We start from the raw sequence: 19,037 nt of genomic DNA on the forward strand, positions 1-19,037 counted from the left end.
GTTTAGCATTCAGAAGGGACTCAGGCGACATTGGGTTTCCACTTTAGGTTGAAAGTTGTGGCTCCTCATTGCCCCTTTTACCCACGATAAACTGCATAGCAAATCAGTCAAAGCGATGACTCATCTCCTAATCCTGCTCCTTAAAGGAGGAAACCAGATGCTTGCAGTTTCAATCAGGTGGCAGTGTTGATCATGCTGAGGTGAGGACCGTCTTCCCATCACTTGGAAAGTAAATCAAAGTGAATCATAGCCAGACACAGATAAGACCAGAGGGTATCTGCACTGGGCAGTCCAGGAAGGAGGGGAGCTGCAGTGGCTGTCACTGGGCTGGGGACATGAGGAGGAATTGCATGTGAAATCAGATCCAGTTTCAACTTGAGAAAAATTAAGCCCCGGGAGCTGCTGGTAGAGCCCAGATCTTGCTGCTGAGTCATCTGCAGAGATTATTCCAGGAGCTGCTGGACGTTCCAGCTGTGGCAGAGCCAGACCCTTGCTGCTAAGTCGTCTGCACAGATTATTCCGTGACTGAAATGCCGTGGGTAGGGACGCGAATGGAGGAAGTGGAGTAGATGGAATGGTTACGTGTCGGAGAAGAGAGGCTATTTATAAATATGACCACTGTCATTCAGATAAAATATCTGGAGTTTTGTCATTGAAAAAAGTCTCATTATGTTTCTATTTGAAAGCAAACCATTATGCTTTTTTAAGAAAAAAAAACAAAACTGAGTCACGTTATGCTTGAAAGTGTTTAAATTCAGACCATTTCATCTTTAAGAAGGCCTCTGGTCACATTATATGGATGATTTGCTTATAAAATGGAATTCCTGTTTCTTGCACTATGTTGTGGTATCAATATGAGAAGCCTAATTAGCAGAATAAAAGCATTAAAGCTTCTTTAGCTAAAGTCAAACTTAGAGAATTGTCTAATGGTATGTAACCCCCTCATTCTGAGATGGGCATTTTCCCCCGATAACTTGAAAATCTACTGGTAACAGCCATTTCCCTTTAAAGAAGTCTATTACTAATAGCCACTACAAAATGGTATTGTATTTCAAACTTATGAATTTGCAGGCCTTACAAACTAACTTATTTTTCCTGATTAGTGAGTTTATTGTAGAATTCTACGTGTAAGCATTCCCTAGCCGCTATAGCTTTGAATAAGCAGAGCTTTTTTCAGAGTTCTGGTAGCGCCCAGCCCAGCACCTTTTATTCTGAGTGTGAATGTGTGCCTCCGTGTCCCAGAGCCTCAGCCTCCCCAGGGATGCTGCGCGCGGAGCCCTGTCAGAGCAGCGTGTCAGTGACAGCGGCAGCCCAGCCAGGAAGTTATCAGCCAGCCTCGGCCACCAGCAGATTTGACTCCGCAAGTTCTTTTGAGGGAAAACCTGGTAAAATGTCAAGGTGTCTAACTGACCTCGCCTTTATCGTCTGTTCTGTAAATCTTAGGAAAGGTCTGGAAAAAAAATCAAAACCAGTCTGTCAGTTAAAGGATGGCCACTCCTGGCTCTCCAGGATGCTGGGGGCTGAGTGATCCCGAGCTGATCTGCAGAAGCATAGCCTGTGGCGTGTGCGGTTTATTGTCATGAAGATGATTCAATGTAGAACTTTTTCAAATGGCAAAATCAGACCACTCTTCTTTATATTGTTTTGAATGAGTTGTCATGGAAACAAAATGGAAATAAATGGAGTTTTTTTTCCCAGATTTGTGCTCATTGCAGGTCTTCCCAAAATAGTAGCTTTCCTGAATGAACAAAGAACTAAAACGAAGGTCCCAACTCATCGCTACGGGGCCTCCACTAAGGAGCATCACCCCGGAGGAGCGCGGGTCTCAGGGTCCTCGTGGCCATGTGTGCATCGTGTCACCACAGGAGAGAAATGAGTCCTTTCCAGGCACATGAGGAGGAGGAGGAGGAGTCAGTGTTCATGGGTGGCTTTGCATCTGTGAAATCTCATAAACTTAAGTTAGCCGAAACTGTCGTAAGACTGGCATTTCCGAATAGGATTGAAGGTTTCAGGCTTCATGCCAGTGCCCCACAGCCTGTTCCTGAGTGTCTGTGCTGAGAGGCTGTAAGATTAGTGTGAACAGGAGAAATTTCCAGGTAGGCCTCTAGCTTCGTTACCGTTGAGTTTCTTCTTTGTGTTATTCAGACAGGTAGACCCGACTCACTAGAGTCTGATTTGCCTTTTCTTACCTCGTGCTGGTAGAAACGTCAGTGAGCTGAAATGTATAGGGAGATAAAATGGACAAAGCAGGGGGAAGGAAGAGAAAGCGGCAGCCTGAGGTGGTCATAAATTGCATACTCAGACCATGGCTTATGGGGAATTGGTTGCCATTGACCATTTGAAGCAGCTCCAGCCTCCACGCCAGGTGTATATTGGTTAAAAGTTTATCCTTGGTGTGATAAGTGTGTGGAACGGGAGAGAGACCATCTCTGCCTCTGAGATGGGATTCAGGGTTTCAGTTCATTGTCGGTAGAGTAGTGGAGCTCAGCAGGGGTTCTCTGAAGCCTCAGGGTCTACACGGGCACCATCCTGAGGAGCAGCCTCTGGAGACGGGGCCTGATCTCTGCCAAGGCAGTCGGAAGCATGACACATCCCGCCAGCCAGGCCACAGAACTGAACACTGCCTCCTCCTCTGTCCAGGTCCCGCTCCCGGTCCCCTCGGAGGAGAGCCCACTCCCCTGAGAGACGGAGAGAAGAGAGGAGTGTGCCCACTGCCTACCGCGTGAGCAGCAGCCCTGGGGCCAGCAGGAAGCGGACCCGCTCCAGGTAGGCCACTGGGTGTGCGCACAGGTACCGGATGCGGGCCAGGTTTCCCTGGGCGGAAAGGGCGTCTGAAGGTCGGGTATGTGTGAGCAGAGCTGTGGGTGACCAGAGGGAGGTGCTGAGTCCCTCCCCGTGGCGTGGCCATCCCTGTTGACACTTGATCACACTGAGCTCCTGTGTCTGGTGGGCGGGGCTCACTTACCCCCCAGGGCTCTGCATGGCCTGGCTTTGTGTCCAGCTTTCCGCTGTGCTGGTACCTCGACTGGGTCCACATGCAGCTGCTGCCCCTCTACCTGCTGGTGGAGAGGACAGGAAGGCACAAACATAAGGAAAATGCAAGCTTCCGGTCGCAAAGCCTCCTGGTCTCAAGGACAGTCACCGTAGTTGCCTGGGTGCTGTGTGACTGTGACCACGGCCCAGGCTGGAGCTCCCAGGAGAGGCCACAGAGTCCTGTTGGGGCCTAGAGGGCAAGGAGCATCCATCCCTTACCTCTTGACCACTAAGGAGAACCTGTCTTGGTTGGAGCAGGAGATGAAGGGAGGTTGGCGTTCATGTTTATCAAGCGGAAGCCCCAGCCATGGTAGCTGGCAGGGCCTCTGACAGCCCAGGGTGCCACGGGCTCACCTCTCAGTGCCTGGCACTCAGTAGAGGTTCCACCTTTCACTTCAGGAAATACATCCACCATCTGTCCTCTCGCCTCGGCTTCCAGTAGCTGTGGACGGCCACCTCCATTGGTGCCGCCAGTGAGCACTACCCTCTCGACCATGAGGGTGCCATCTCACGAGCGCCTCCTCTGGTTCTCACCCACTGATGTCACCACCCAGTGCCTTGCATGGGCCAGCCCTGCATTTCCACTCTTTCCAAGCACAAGGAGCTTGTTTTGTGTCCCCACGTGGAGTTTGTGCAGCCTCCTGGCTGTGTAGGTGGACCGTGTCTGCATCTGGAGCCACACAGAGAAGGATGGAGCGTTGCACGTCGTAGCCTTGAGTTTCTTAACACGGTTCTGCTAAGTGCATGGGGGTCAAGACACTCAGGGTCCCAGAGCCTTCCAGAGGACGAGCCTTACATTGCCAGGATCACCCACACACTGGGACCCTCCTGCTCCTGGGACAGATGGCCCCAGCCGTCACCCACACTGCCCAGCCGCAAGGCACACCCTAGGCAGAGAGCCGCAGCAGGTCCTCCCCACAGCACCCTGGGCAAGAAGACGCTGCTGCAGTTGGCCAAGTACCACAGTTCCCTCCGTTGACAAGATATGATTTTTTCTTAAAACAGAAAAATTAGCAAAACTATAAAGCAGATAGATACTAGCAAATGTTTCATGTACAACTGGCTCTGTTTATAAATTACATTTTGTTCCTTAGTAATCCTACACTGAGCATTCATGTCTACTCTCATACAATCTGATGAAAATTAAAATGTAATCCCTTAAACAAGTAATTTCACATCAGAAATTCACCATCACCTTTGGTATATGTGAAGGGCATGGTTAGAAACTAATTCCTTCTGTCTCAACAGAAGAGGCCTTCACATTAACCTTTGCTTTAAGAGAGAGCTTGTGGGAGCAAGTAGTGATCATATCTGTAAGTAGCAGCGTCCTGACGGCCAGCCAGCACACTCAGACGCCAGACTCGCGTGAGCGGCTCATATTCTCACCGAGCGCTAACAGGTCACACAAGAGAAGCGAAGCATTAGACTCGGTACACAGCTGAGCCCTGAGCTGCCCTGCCTGGATAGACGGAATTAAACCTGCAAACCTAACTCTGTGGAGTGTTAAACTGTGATTCACTAGGAACTCAATAGAGGTGAATACGTGGGTAATTACTGGTCAGTTTTGTAGTTGTAATTATAAGCCCCCAGTTAGTCTATAAATCCAGAATATGGATTTGGTGTTTTTTTTTGGGACAGGGTTTCACTCTGTTTTCCAGGCTGGAGCGCGGTGGTGTAATCACAGCTTCTGCTTGTGCGTCCTGGGCTCAAGCCATCCTCCCACCTCAGCCTCCTGAGTTGCTGGGACCACAGGCTCCCACCACCGTGCCTGGCTGGCTGCTCTCAAGCTCCTGGCCGCAAGTGATCAACCTGCCTCAACCTTCAGAAGTGTTGGGATTGCAGGCATGAGCCACCGTGCCTGGTACAGAATATGTTTTATTAGCAATCATATTAATCCTACAGCCAGGCTGTGTCCCCGTCTCAGAGTGGGCGTCCACTTCCTTGCCGTGGTGCAGTGCACGTAATCAGCTACCGAGTCGCTGTCACTTTAATGCTGGGACAGCACCAGACCAAACCCGGGGATATGCCCACTACCCAGATTTGAATTTTTTTCTTTTTATTTGAGATAGGGTCTCACTCCCATTGCCCAGGCTGGAGATTGCCCAGGCTAGAGTGCAGTGGCACAATCTCAGCTCACTGCGGCCTCAACCTCCTGGGTTCAACTGATCCTCCCACCTCAGCCTCCTCTGTCGCTGGGACTACAGGCACATGGAACCATGCCCAGCTAATTTTTTGTATTTTTAGTAGAGATAAGGTTTTGCCGTGTTGCCCAGGATGGTCTCAAAATCCTGAGCTCAAACAATCTGCCTACCTCAGCCTCCCAAAGTGCTGGCATAAAGCACTGTGCGCGGCCCTGATGGGTCATTTCTGCAAACTGATTATAGCCTGATTCTTTCACTGACTTCTTTGAACATGTTTTTAACTTACAGGAAAGTGTTTACAATAGTACAATGGGGCCAGGCTCAGTAGCTCACACCTATAATCCCAGCACTTCAGGGCCAAGATAGGAGGATCACTTGAGCTCAGGAGTTGGAGGCTGTAGTATGCACTGTGATCATGCCTGTGAATAGCCACTGCACCCCCTACCTGGCCAACAGAGTGAAACTGTCTCTTTCAAAAACAGTTGTACAATAAACACCCATATGCATAAAATCTGTAGCTCAGTTCCACAAGAGCTGACATTTTGCCACATTTGCTTTCTCTCTCACCCCTTCCCATCGCACCCATCCCATCCACTCCCATCCCTCCCTCCTTTGTTTGTGTGTGTATTTCATGACCTTCACATTCCTGAAAATTCCAGGCCAGCTCTACTATAGATGGTCCCACAATCGGGCTTCGTCTTGCTGTGCCCCGTGGCTGGGTTCAGGGCGAATGTTTTGGCTGCGTAGGCGACGTTGCGTATAGCTTCTCATTGCACCACCGATCAGGAGACACAGGAGTGTCCACTCGTCCCATCATTCATGATGCTGAGTTTGATCGCTTGATTCAGGCTGCATCTGCCCCTTCGTCTCCCCACCAGCGAGGAATCCAGGAGGTGACACTGTGAAGCAGCACGGCTCTGCTGCTCCCAGCAGCTCTCTCCTCATTTGTCTCAGCACACGTCAGGCAGGGTGGCCCCTGCCTGAATCAGCTCTTACACTGCTGACTGCCAAATAGTGACTTTCTCCCTCTCTTCTTCCCTCTGTGTTTATTAGCTGAAGACCCTGCCGTTTTGTTTAAATCTCACCACGGACTCAGGAGCATTTTTGGTTTTGATTTTTGATTTTGTTGTGTGATAATCCCATTGCTATTATTATTCTATTAGATGGTGACATTGTCTCCAATTTGGCCAGTGGCAACCCTTTCAAGTCAGTTCTGTTCTTTTGACACCTCCCATAGTTCTTTGTGTTCTTGCTTTTGGTACAGGATATTCCAGGTTTACTGGGCATTTTCCCTGTTCCAGCCCTGGAATCTGCCATTTCTTCAAGGACCTCTGGTTCCTTTTGGTGAATATTTGGAAAACCAGATGTGGACGTATTGAGGAATTTTTAGGAGTAAAATTTGGTACTATGTGGATATATATAAAACAACATTCATGAAAGTTACTTTGAGTACGTCATAGAAGTGTTTTTCAGCCAGGCACAATGGCGGGCACCTACAGCCGCAGCTACTTGGAGAGCTGAGTGGATCGCTTGAGCCTAGGAGTTCACACCCAGGGCTTTCCACAAGAATATTGACCAAATCTTACAGTAGCACACTTTAACAAGATGTCCCAGTTATCTTATTGTAGCAAATACAATGAATGATTAGTTACAGGTTTTCCCCATTGAGTTTCTAGTACTTAACACTGCACAAGGCACATGGACAGCTATTTGTTGAGTGAGTGAATGGGAGTTTACTGCTGCAGTAAAGATCTTTCTTTATCCATGAAATGTTAATTCAAGGTAGACTTTGCTAACTGAAGGATGCATAACTTAATTCCCTAGAGCAACCACTAAAAACAAAAATGTAGCTAAAAAGCCAATAGAAGATATAAAGTAGGATTCTAGATGCTTTCTTAAATTCATGAAACAGCAGAAAAGGGCAGGTGGGGGAAAGAACAAATGGGACAAATAAAAAACAAGATTGTAGGCTTAAAACCATTGTAAAATAATTACATTAAATGTAAGAAGACTAAAGACTAGTTAAAAGGCAGTGATTGTAGAGTGGATTACAGACCAAGACCTGGCCTGGTGCGGTGGCTCACACCTGTAATCCCAGCACTTTGGGAGGCCGAGTGCACTTTGACCAGCCTGGCCAACATGGCAAAACCCCGTCTCTACTAAAAATATAAAAATTAGCCAGGTGTGGTGGCACATACCTGTAATCCCAGCTACTTGGGAGGCTGAGGCAGGAGAATTGCTTGAACCTGGGAGGCGGAGGCTGCAGTGAGCCAATATGGTACCAGTGAGCCAATATGGATGACAAAGTGAGACTCTTACCTCAAAAAAAAAAAAAAAAAAAACCTTTTCCACCAAACTCCAGGCCCAGATGGCTTCACCAGTGAATTCTAACATTCAAGAAAGGAGGGGCCGGGCGTGGTGTTTCATGCCTGTAATCCCAGCACTTCAGGAGGCAGGAGAATTGCTTGAACCTGGGAGGGGCGGGCTGCAGTGAGCCAATATGGTACCAGTGAGCCAATATGGATGACAAAGTGAGACTCTTACCTCAAAAAAAAAAAAAAAAAAAAACCTTTTCCACCAAACTCCAGGCCCAGATGGCTTCACCAGTGAATTCTAACATTCAAGAAAGGAGGGGCCGGGCGTGGTGTTTCATGCCTGTAATCCCAGCACTTCAGGAGGCTGAGGCGGGCGGATCACAAAGTCAGGAGTTTGAGACCAGTCTGGCCAACATAGTGAAACTTCATCTCTACTAAAAGTACAAAAAATTAGCTGGGTGTGGTAGCGTGCGTCTGTAATCCTAGCTACTCAGGAGGCTGAGGCAGGAGAATCACTTGAACTTGGGAGGTGGAGGTTGCAGTGAGCCGAGATTGCGCTCCAGCCCAGGTGACAGTGCAAGACTCCGTCTCAGAAAACAAAAAAAAAGAAAGAAGGGGTACTCTATTTAAAAAAATAGATGAGGGAACACTTCCCATCTCATCTCTTGAGTCCATCATCTCTCATACCTAAGACAGATAAAGATTCTGTGTTTGGGGAAAGGTGTGCGTGTGCACCCGTTTCTGTTCACGACCAGTACTGTCTGCGCACATCTGTGTTCACAGACCAGTGCTGTGTGTGTGCGCGTGTGTGTTCACAGATAGGTACTGTGTGGACGCACGTGTGTGTTCACAGAACAGTGCTGTGTGTGCACGTGTGTATTCACACATCAGTACTGGTGCGCATGCATGTGTGTTTACAGACCAGTGCTCTGTGTGTGCACGTGTTTTCACAGATTGTACTGTGTGTGTGCACATGTGTGTTCATAGACCAGTGCTGTGTGTGCATGTGTGTGTTCACATACCAGTGCTGTATGTGCACGTGTGTTCACAGATCGGTACTGTGTGTGTGCACTTGTGTGTTCACAGATCAGTACTGGTGCACATGCATGCATGTCCACAGACCAGTGCTGTGTGCACGTGTGTGTTCACAGACCAGTGCTGTGTGTGCGTGCGTGTGTTCACAGACCAGTGCTGTGTGTGCGTGCGTGTGTGTGTTCACAGACCAGTGCTGTGTGTACACACACACGTATATGTTTCCAGACCAGGACTCTCAAGAACATAGATGCAAAAATACTTCATAAAATATTAGCCACCTAAGCATTACTGAGATGCCTGTTCTCCACAAGTTGGTGCAGAGATGCAGTGCAGTCCCACTCAGAGCTCCCATGGCTTGTCTAGAAATTGGCACAAACTCCGAAGCATGTGTGGAAATGCAGATGACCTGGGAGAGCCGAAACAGCCTCCTTGGCAAAGAGCAAGATTTCAAGACTTACCAGAAAGCTGCAGTGACCAAGGCAGTGTGGCCTCAGCATGAGGATACAGCAGAACAGTGGGATGGAGTAGAAAGTGCAGAAAAAATTCATCACCCAAAGGGCAGGGGGCTGGGGCCACAGCCACAGTGATTCAGTGATGGAAAAAAGAAAGGAAAGTGTTTTTTTTTTTTTTTAAAGAGACAGGGTCTCACTCGTTGCCCAAGCTGGAGTGCAGCAGTGGTGGGATCTCGGCTCAGCTCGGCTGACTGCAGCCTCCTGGGCTCAAGGAATCCTTCTGCCTCTGCTGGGACCACAGGCACACGCCACCATGCCTGGCTAATTTTTTTTTTTATTTTAGAGATGGGGTCTCGCTATGTTGCCCAGGCTGATGTTGAACCCCTAGGCTCAAGCAGTCCTCCTGCTGTGGCCTCCCAGAATACTGTGGCTGCAGGCGTGAGCCCCAGCGCCCAGCCGGGAAAGTCTTTCCGACAAAACTTGCATGGACAGCCGGACACCGGAACGGGAAAGGTGCGGCGCACACCATCTGCAAAATTTAATTCAGGTCGGATCAGACTGTTACGCTTTTTGAAGAAAACACAGAGTATGTTCATGAATTTGAGGGTGGCAGAGATTCCTTAAGATGTGGAAAGCCCTCTTGATAAGAGGAAAAAATCAATTAGACTTCATTGAAGTGTAAAAACTTCTCTCAAAAGGCACAGTTAAGAAGATGACTAGGCAGGCGCAGGCTTTGCGGCGTGTATCTCTTGGCAAAAGCCTGTGTCGGTACCAAAGAGACAAAGGACCCAATTAAGAAGGGGCAGATGGCGCCAGCCGACTTCACAGAAGGATCTACTGAAATAGCCAGTAAGCACATGGAAAGCTGTGGAACGGCATGAGTCAGCAGTCAGGGCCGTGCTGATGAAGCCAGTGAGACAGGACTGGACGGGCTCTGGGGAGAGTGGGCACAGGCCCAGCAGCTGCACTCTCAGACACTGGGCTGGGAAGTATTTGCAGTTTCTTGTAAAGTTAAGTATACACCTACTCCCTCACCCAGCTGTCCTGTTCCTCGCTGTGACCTCCTCTGTAGGTCAACATTGGACCAAAAACACTTTGATTGATAATTGCCGAAAACGGGAAACAACCAACTCTCTATTAACAGGAGAATTAATCAGCAGACGATGGTAGCGTCCTGTCATGTAATACTATTCATAGGTGAAAGAAACACATGGAGGGTCACCCTGCTTCATGGAGGACTCTAGACATGCTCTGCTAAGCAAAAGAAGCCAGACACAGGGCAGGTGTGGTGGTTCACACCTGTAATCCCAGCACTTTGAGAGGCCAAGGCAGGAGGATTGCTTGAGCCCAGGATTTCCAGGCTTTTTTTTTTTTTTAAGTAGAGACCCCCATCTCTACTTAAAAAAAAAACGTTTGTGGTGGCGTCTGCCTGTCGTCGCAGCTACTTGGGAGGCTGAGGCAAGAGGATCCCTGGAGCCTGGGAGGTCAAGGCTACAGTGAGCAGGGATTGTGCCCCTGCACTCCAGCTTGAGCAACAGGGAAACTGTCTGAGAAACAACAGAAAACCAAGAAGCCAAACCAGCAAACAAATACAGGCATAGTGTGGGGTTCATTTCCATAGAGCTTTAAGCTGTGCCCTAGAAATCAGAGCAGTGGGGAGCGCTCAGGGTGGAGAAGGTATAGATGAAGTGGCATTGAGGAACTTTCTGGAAGGAAGAGACACCCCTGCGTGGATAGGGCCCAGGTGTCAGGGTGTGCGCACTTGCCAGCACCGAGGACATCGTTTCACCCAGTGGCACCTCAGTACTTTAAAAAAATGAATGAGTTACTTCATTCCTTCAGCAAGGGCTTAGATCAGATTGTAGCAGAATTGAGCCAGTTTACAGTTAAGGATTAGTAACCTGCCTTTTGTTCATTATGCAGCCCCGTAAACTCAGCTGGATTTCGAGAGTAAGTCATTTCGGACACATGTCACATGCTGGTATATATTTTATTTATTTGCTGCTCCCTTTGAAATCCTGGCATGTATTCATAGACAAAAATTTCACAAAACATTTTGCAATTTAGAAAAATGACTTGTGTACAGATCCCACATGGGCGTATTGAACAGTAAGAGCAACATCTCCATTTACAACATTTTGTCCTCACTGGGCACATCAGGCAGGCTTCCAGAAGATGCCAGGTCATCTGTCCGGGCCCAGCTCACCAGGGACAGCCCCTCCAGCAACTGGATTTAAGCTGCCAGCCAGCACCGCCTCTGGCAGGTCCTGCCTTGTTTGAATGGAGCTGGGTGGGAGTGCCCCAGGCCTGGCGCTGCTGCTTTAGGTCACTTCATTGGCACCAACACAGTCTGCTCATGCCCAGAACCACACAAGGGAGCCCGGACAGAAACGCTCAGTCCCCTTCTGCATATCGGGGCTGTCCCTACCAGGGCATGCTGTGGCCCCTCCTCCCACAGCTCTGTCCGAGCTCTGCAGGGCCATGCACTAGTGGGGTCCAAGAGATGGGTAGAGGGTATGGCCCCTTGATGGGGGTCTGCACCCCAGACTGTGAGCACAGCCCCAGCCATTAAGCAAGAATGTTCCAGATCTTGGGGGTTGGCACAAAAGAAATGCATGAAGTCGGGAGACCCTGATGAGGGGCAGGGCTTGGGGTAACTGGGCCTGTGCACAGGCCCTGGGGGTCTCCCTGGAAGACAGAAGAGGCCAGGCTGGGAAGGGGCTTCGTGGCACACAGAATCATAAGGGAGGCCAGACGCTTGCAAGCTGTGCAGATAGCAACCCCAGGAGAGTCAGACACCAGCAGAGAACCACGGTTCCCCCTTCAGGTTGGCAGATTGAGCAGTTTGGGTCCACCTGGATAGCGAGGGTGAGGCTGAGCCAGGAGGCCTCTGGCAGCTTCTGCAGCAGCGGACCCCGCAGCCCTACTCCTAGGATCTGTCCTGTCCAGGCCCCAGCAAGCAGGACGGGAGGGAGGGAGGGAAGGAAGGAAGGAAATCCCGTCCAGGCACCAGCAAGCAGGACAGGAGGGAAGGAGGGAGGGAGGTGGGGGAAGGATAGAGGAGGAAAGGAAGGAAGGAAGGAAATCCTGTCCAGGCCCCAGCAAGCAGGACAGGAGGGAGGGAGGAGGGGAAGGAAGGAAGGAGGGAGGGGAAGGATGGGAAGGGAGGGAAGGAAGGAAGGAAGGAAATCAGTGATGCAAATGACCCATGCAAAGACTCTCCAAGAAACTCTGTACTCAGGGCCAGAAGCGCAGGCTGCAGCGTCTGTTACAGATGAATTCTGAAAGATGCCAGGTAGGGCACCTCAGGGCTTGGAGGGCCTCATGGGAAGGGCTCAGGCCTGTCTGCCTTTACCAAGTACGTGTTCACTCTCTTAAGTGTTTGTAGAGGAGTGGCCAAGAGGGCCACGTGGCTCAGGTGTGGAAAGGAGCTAGACCAGGCGGAAGCCAAAGGGTCGGCCTCTACAGGCAGGAGAGAAGGATGGTCTAAGGGCAGGTGCAGGCCGGAATGTCTGGCAAGCATTTCTGGTACGGGATTGTCAGTTTGGTGATGTGGACTCTGGGAGGCAAGAGGACAGGGAACGACAGCAGTCAGAGCTGAGCTGCTGTCCACAGAGCAGGCTCCACTGCCCAGAGGCTAAGCAGCATCACCAAGCGGCGGGCAACTGGCAGGTCAGAAAGAAGCACCGCTCCGGCCTGGACAACAGAGTGAGACCCCATCTCTTCAGAAAAAGGAAGCAGCAGCACCAGAAGCTGCGCCCCGAGCCTCAACTGTCTGAGAGGCTGAGGCAGGAGGTTGCTTGTTGTCAGGAGGTGAAGGCTGCAGTGAGCTGTGATGGCACCACTCTCTCCAGCCTGGATAGCAGCGCGAAACCCTGTCTGCTTTTTTAAAAAAAGGAACGCTAAACTTCGATGTATTGATACTTTAATAATTTCCTGTATCATTTTGGAAATTTTTATTGATGAAACGTAGCGGCAAAGCGCTGTGAACTGCCTATGGTTGCTTATCTTACGTATTTTGCATGTGAATAAAATGCTGGTTGCATCTTAAATACCACAAGTATTTTACTTGAGGTCCTAAACTGGGACGAAGCTTCTTCCAGGGAGACCATACCGTCTTCAGTGTGCTGGGTGACTTTTGTTAAACCCATGGATCGATTTGCCGCGTTGTCAGTTATCAGTTCAGTGAAATAAGTTGCTTTAAGAAAAATTCATGTGTTTGGAATGGTTCCATCCCTGAATTGTGCCTTGACGAACTCTTACCCAAAAACTGGCTCAGGTCCGAGCTTCTCCCTTTGTGCTCTGCCTTTAAACCAAAGGTCCATCTCTCACAGAAACACTTGCCTTTCAGAAGTCCCCACGAGAAGAAGAAGAAGAGGCGGTCCCGGTCGCGGACCAAGTCCAAGGCCAGGTCTCAGTCGGTGTCACCCAGCAAGCAGGCAGCTCCCCGGCCCGCGGCCCCCTCAGCCCACTCGGCCAGCGTCTCCCCTGTGGAGAGTCGGGGCTCCAGCCAGGAACGCTCCAGGTAACCCCTGTCCTCCAGCGGCTCTCTTTGGGGAAGGGCAAGGGGTGGCCGGCAGGACTCTCCCTCCCTCCCTGAGTCCCTGCCTGTGTCCTGGGGGGCACCAGCCACGAAGCCAACCACACTCCCTGTAGCAAGGAAGTCCCCCAGACGAGGCTTCTCACAATCCATGAGCACTCAGAGGAGTAGGTCCTGTACTGGGGAGAGCCTCCTGCAGAGCCCAGGAGTGGAGCAGTCCACTTCAAGCAGCCCGGGTGTCACACACGTGCCTGATGCTCCCCAGGCATACTGGGCTCTGCAGTGACCAGTAGACCTGGAACTGTCAGCAGCTCCCCAGGCTGCCATGGCTGGAGCAGGTCCCCAGGCTGCAACGGCCAGGGCCAGATGACGCCAACCTGTTGCCGGGCATCACACCTGGGCAGCAGCACAGATGTGGCGTCCCAGTCCTGGGCTAGGTGATAATGACTTCAAGTCAGACACCCTCCACTGCCCAGGCACCCACACCCTGGAGGGACCAGAGGGCGGCATCTGGGAACAGCAGCTCCCTTTAAACTGATTGCTTCCGTAAATGTGAATCATGGGATGTGCGACTGTTCCATTCAGGTGGCAGAGGCCTCAGCTCATTTGAGATGGATCCGAATCGCTAAGAGGTGGCAACTTTAGAGCTAAAATGTCAATCGGGCCGGGCACTGTGGCTCACACCTGTGATCCCAGCACTTTGGGAGGCCAGGGTGGGAATTTGAGACCAGTCTGGACAACATGGCAGGACCTTGTCTCTACTAAAAATAGGTGGCATGCATCTGTAATCCCAGCTACTCAGGAGGCTAAGGCAAGAGGATTGCTTGAGCCCAGGAGGTGGAGGCTGCAGTGAGCCGTGACGGCGCCACTGCACGTCAGCCTGGGTGACAGAGAGAGACCCTGTCTCTGAAAATGTGATAATGGCCAAATGCACATCAGTGCGGGAGGCTGAGCATCGCTGGGGGGCAGGGGTGCTGGCTCCCCACACAGACGCCTCGTGCACAGGCCAAGGGCACCCACTCAAGGCCGTGGTTCTGGGAGGGCTCCACTGTTCTGCTGCATCTTTCCTTTCTTTGTTTCTTTTTTCCTTTGTGTTTAAGGTAATTTTATATGAAAATTTTTTTTAGTTAGATTGCAGTTTGTACACATTTCAGATGCGTGTAACAGCATGTTTATGAAGCCTGTTTTTATTGAAGGATATGCTCACGCCTATAATCCCAGCACTTTGGGAGGCCGAGGTGGGTGGATCACCTGAGGTCAGGAGCTGGAGACCAGCCTGGCCAATATGGTGAAACCCTGTCTCTACTAAAAGTACAAAAATTAGCCGGGCGTGGTGGCGCACTCCTGCAATCCCAGCTATTCGGGAGGCTGAGGCAGGAAAATCACTTGAATCCTGGAGGCAGAGGTGCAGTGAGCTGAGAACATGCCATTGCCCTCCAGCCTGGGCGACAGAGTGAAACTCTTGGCTGGGGGAAGAAAAAAAAAAGGATACTGGAAGCAGATGCAGTGGGCTCTGCTCAGTCCTCGAGCTGGGGTTTGGAGGTGGAGATGCTGTTCGCTGGCCTTGGCTCAGCGTCTTCACACGGTGGTAAGCTCTGCTCTCTCTCTCTCTCTCTCTCTCTCTCTCTGCATCAGGGGAGTCTCTCAGGAAAAAGAAGCCCAGATCTCTTCAGCAATCGTTTCTTCCGTGCAGAGCAAAATCACTCAGGTCAGTGGGCGTGCCCCCCTCCCACTCCCAGCCTTTCATCAAGGGGCCTCGTGGATTTTCTTTTGCTAATTTTCATTCCCTGTCCCTCCCGTCATCGACACCGGCACGGGACAGGGATCTCAGGCAAAATGCCGCAGGCCCTGGGTGAGGCCGAGGACAAAGCCGTGTGGCCCGCACCATGCACAGCCAGGCTCCTCCGCCACCCCCACTGTGCTAGAAGCACTGTCTTTGGTCTTGACCACCAGCTCGTTGATGAATTTCTTCACCGCATGGATTGTCTGGCCAGGTCTTCACAGGTTCTCCTCTGTGTCTCGCCCTGCACAGGATCTCATGGCCAAAGTCAGAGCGATGCTTGCAGCTTCCAAAAACCTGCAAACCAGCGCCTCCTGAGACGGGGCCAGCGGAGGCGGAGCTGGGAGGCTGCGTGGGCTTCTGGGCAGGCTCACGCAGACGCTGGCCACACCATCCACCTGGCCGCCTCCATGGACCCTCGGTGGCTTTTGTAAATTAATTTTTGATGACATTTTCAGTTTTAAGATTTCTGACCAGCAGTCTCTTACCTGTATATTTGTAAATATATCATGTTTCTGTGAAAATGTATTATGAAATAAAATGGGAGGAAACACCTTTTCTAGCTAGACCCTGGCGTGGTTTCTTCCTTCTCTCCTTGGTTGGCTTCTGGGTCTGTTTGACTGTTTGTCATCTATTATACGTGTGGTCATGGAGGTGTGGCGGAGACAGATGGGCAGCGCTGGGCCTCCCTGTCCTGGGCCCCCAGCCCTCTGACAGCAGCCGCTGGACTCTCCTTCCCCATCCCATGCCTCCTGCGATCACCGCACGCCCTTCCCAGGCCGTCCGCTCCCCGTGGGCGTGTGTCCCTGCCGGCACCCATGCTGCAGCTGCTGGACAGGCCCTCCCTGCGCGGTGGCACACAGCAGGGGAGCAGCCCGGCCCCGCGTCCCCGCACCGAGCACCGCGTCCCCGCGCCGAGCACCGCGTCCCCACACGGAGCACCGCGTCCCCGCGCCGAGCACCGCGTGTTGCCTTAAGCGCTGGCTGCTTGCTCCTGGTGCCTTTCCTGACGTGCGGATGCCCGGGACTCCACTGCAGCCTTTGGCCGCCCCAGTGGAAACATAATTTGTGTGTAGCTGAGGGTCCGGCCACCTGGAGTTGGGGCTCATAAGGTCCTTACACCAGAAATGAGGATTTGCTGCTTGTCTGCTGCGGTCAGGTCACAGTGATAGTTTGGTCCCCACAGGAAGGAAACTCCCTGGCATTCACTTAAACCCCTGCTGTGCTGAGGTCGTTCCATTTTCAGTTCTGCCAATTTACCAAAACCCAGAAAGGGAATTACACTTTTTCCTCCTTATGGCACTTGGGGTCCAGACACTGCCTGCCACAAAGGCCAGTGTGGGTGAGGTGAGGCAGGTGGGCAAACTGGAGCAGGTGGGTGCGTGGGGCCAGGCACACATATAGGCACAGGCCCCACAGCTGCCCACAACGACTCGGAAATGCCACAGGCCCTGGACGAGGCAGAGAGCAAAGCCGTGTGGCCTGCACCCTGCACAGCCAGGCTCCTCTGCCACCCCCACCCCCACGGTCCCATATACCTGGTTCCTCTCACAAGCGGTGGCTGACTTTATGTAGCACTCTAGGCGTCTCCTGATGTGTTGGTTTCTGAGATGACGTCCCGCGGGGCCCCCCACCCCCACCCACGGCTTGCAGTAGCCGTCCATCCCACAGACACTCATCAGGCCCTCTGCACCTGGACACGAAGCCGTCTCTGGGAAGACGCTGGCTTCCTCCCGCTGCGGCGCACTGCGGTTCCGTTCAGGCTCCCCAGTGGCTGCTTGGGGTCGCAGGTGGCCTTTGCTGCCGGGGCAGAGCCGTGGTGACCGTCCTCAGGCAGATGTTACCCACATCCTCCTGGTGCAGCGTCTGCAAACATTTTTATCTTTGCTAAATCAGAAAGATGGAAAGGGCTTGATTTTACTTGCATTTCTTTAGTGATGAGTCAAATGGCGCAGTTTCTCTTCTGTTTAAAAATGCGTTTATGTTGCTTTATGAACTCAACCGCATCCATGCCTATGTGTTGCTATGGAGTTCTTTTTCAGTCATAACCACTCTCTACATATTAAGGGACTTAGCCTTCTGGTATTATTTATTTTGTAAATGTTTGCCCCAATTTGTCATTGCTGTTTTGACTTTTTTTTTAAGGTTTTTTTTACATGGAAAAATTTTTGTATGTAGTGGTTTTTTTTGTTTTGTTTTGTTTTTCTACCAAAAGCCTCCAGCACCTGGTATTCCCAGTTGGTCTCCCATCCAAGTACTAACCAGGCCCAACCCTGCTTAGCTTCCTCGATCAGACGCAACCAGGCATGTTCAGGCGTGGCTGTTTGTGTTTGCCATGGCTTCTGGGCGCCGCTCCTGAGATGGGCCCTCTATGCAGAGGTAACCTTGCTTTGCCTCGGGTTTGCACCTCCAAGTTTTACACACACCCTCCTTGTTTTGCTGGGTCATTTTCCACTGTAAAGGGTCGGGGATCATGAGCCAGACATCGGCGTCTTGATGCAGGGAGATCGTTACGTGGGACCAGACGTCAGCAGGACCGTGGTTTTACCCATGCACTGTCAAGTCGACGTTTATGCCGGCGGCAGCCAGGATCATCGGCGAGGGCAACACAGGCTTGGCCAGCGTCTGGAACGTCGGGGAATCCTGAGGGGCCTGCCACATCCTGATACAGTGATGTTTTTGTTTGGTGCGTTGGTGCTGGAAGGGTTGAGGCACTTCCCTGATAGATGGGAGCAGGCATCAGTGCCTGGAGCAAGGAAGACCACCCACCCGGCCTCCAACCACTCCAGTCTCCAGAGCGGCCATTCGTGATGGCCAGTGTGCCCTGGAAATGAGTGTCCCCCGGAAATGAGTGTCCCCTGGAAATGAGTGCAGTGGTGTCACATTCGTGATGGCCAGTGTCCCCCGGAAATGAGTGTCCCCCGGAAATGAGTGTGCCCCGGAAACGAGTGCAGTGGTGTCACACTCTGCATAGACCCCCTGGTAAACTCAGCAGCACACGTGCACTCTAAATACCGGAGCCAGGCGTGGTGCACGCAGTTGAGGTTCCAGCTACTTGAGAGGCGGAGGCAGGAGGATCACTTCAGCCCAGCAGGTCGAGACTAGTGAGCTGCGATCACGCCACTGTACTGCCACTTGGGTGACAGGGAGACCCCATCTGTTTTTTGTTTTTTGTTTTTTGAGTTGGAGTCTCCCTCTGTCACGCAGGCTGGAGTGCAGTAGCAGAATCTCAGGTCACTACAACCTCTGCCTCCTGGGTTCAGGAGGTTTTCCTGCCTCAGTCCCCTGAGTACCTGAGACTACAGGCATGCACCACCACGCCCAGCTGACCCCATCTTTAAAAACAAAATACTGGGTCAGGCACAAGTGATTCAGTCCCAGCACCTTGGGAGGCCAAGGCAGGAGGATCACGTGAGGCCAGGAGTTCAAGACCAGCCTGGGCAACAGAGCAAGACTCCATATCTACAAAAAACACAAAAATTAGCCAGACGTGGTGACGCCTGTAGTCCCACGTACTCAGGAGGCTGAGGTGGGAAGATAGCGTCAGCCTGGGAGGTCGAGGCTGCAGTGAGCCATGGATGAGCCACTGCACTCCAGCCTGGACAACAAAGTGAGACCCTGTCTCAAAAAAAAAAAAAAAACCCTGTAAAATTAGACTTTGCATAGTGTATACAAGACACATTACTGTGTGTATGACACAGTAGTAATTCCGTACCATGGGCCAGGCACACAGTGGCTCAC

General features: G+C 51.4%; 1 protein-coding gene across 1 annotated transcript in view; it reads left to right on the plus strand.

The window, feature by feature from the left end:
• SFSWAP (splicing factor, suppressor of white-apricot family) overlaps positions 1-15,864 on the plus strand; it is a 94,965-nt gene extending 79,101 nt beyond the window's left edge. The window contains exons 15-19 of the mRNA XM_011981955.1: positions 1,243-1,398; positions 2,641-2,766; positions 13,328-13,501; positions 15,152-15,224; positions 15,549-15,864. Coding sequence (XP_011837345.1) covers positions 1,243-1,398; positions 2,641-2,766; positions 13,328-13,501; positions 15,152-15,224; positions 15,549-15,614 — 595 coding nt within the window. The 3' untranslated portion in view covers positions 15,615-15,864. The remainder of the gene's footprint in view (positions 1-1,242; positions 1,399-2,640; positions 2,767-13,327; positions 13,502-15,151; positions 15,225-15,548) is intronic.
• Positions 15,865-19,037: the final 3,173 nt, after the last annotated feature.

Source organism: Mandrillus leucophaeus, unplaced genomic scaffold (genome assembly GCF_000951045.1).
Source record: "Mandrillus leucophaeus isolate KB7577 unplaced genomic scaffold, Mleu.le_1.0 Scaffold232, whole genome shotgun sequence".
Taxonomy (NCBI): Eukaryota; Metazoa; Chordata; class Mammalia; order Primates; family Cercopithecidae; genus Mandrillus; species Mandrillus leucophaeus.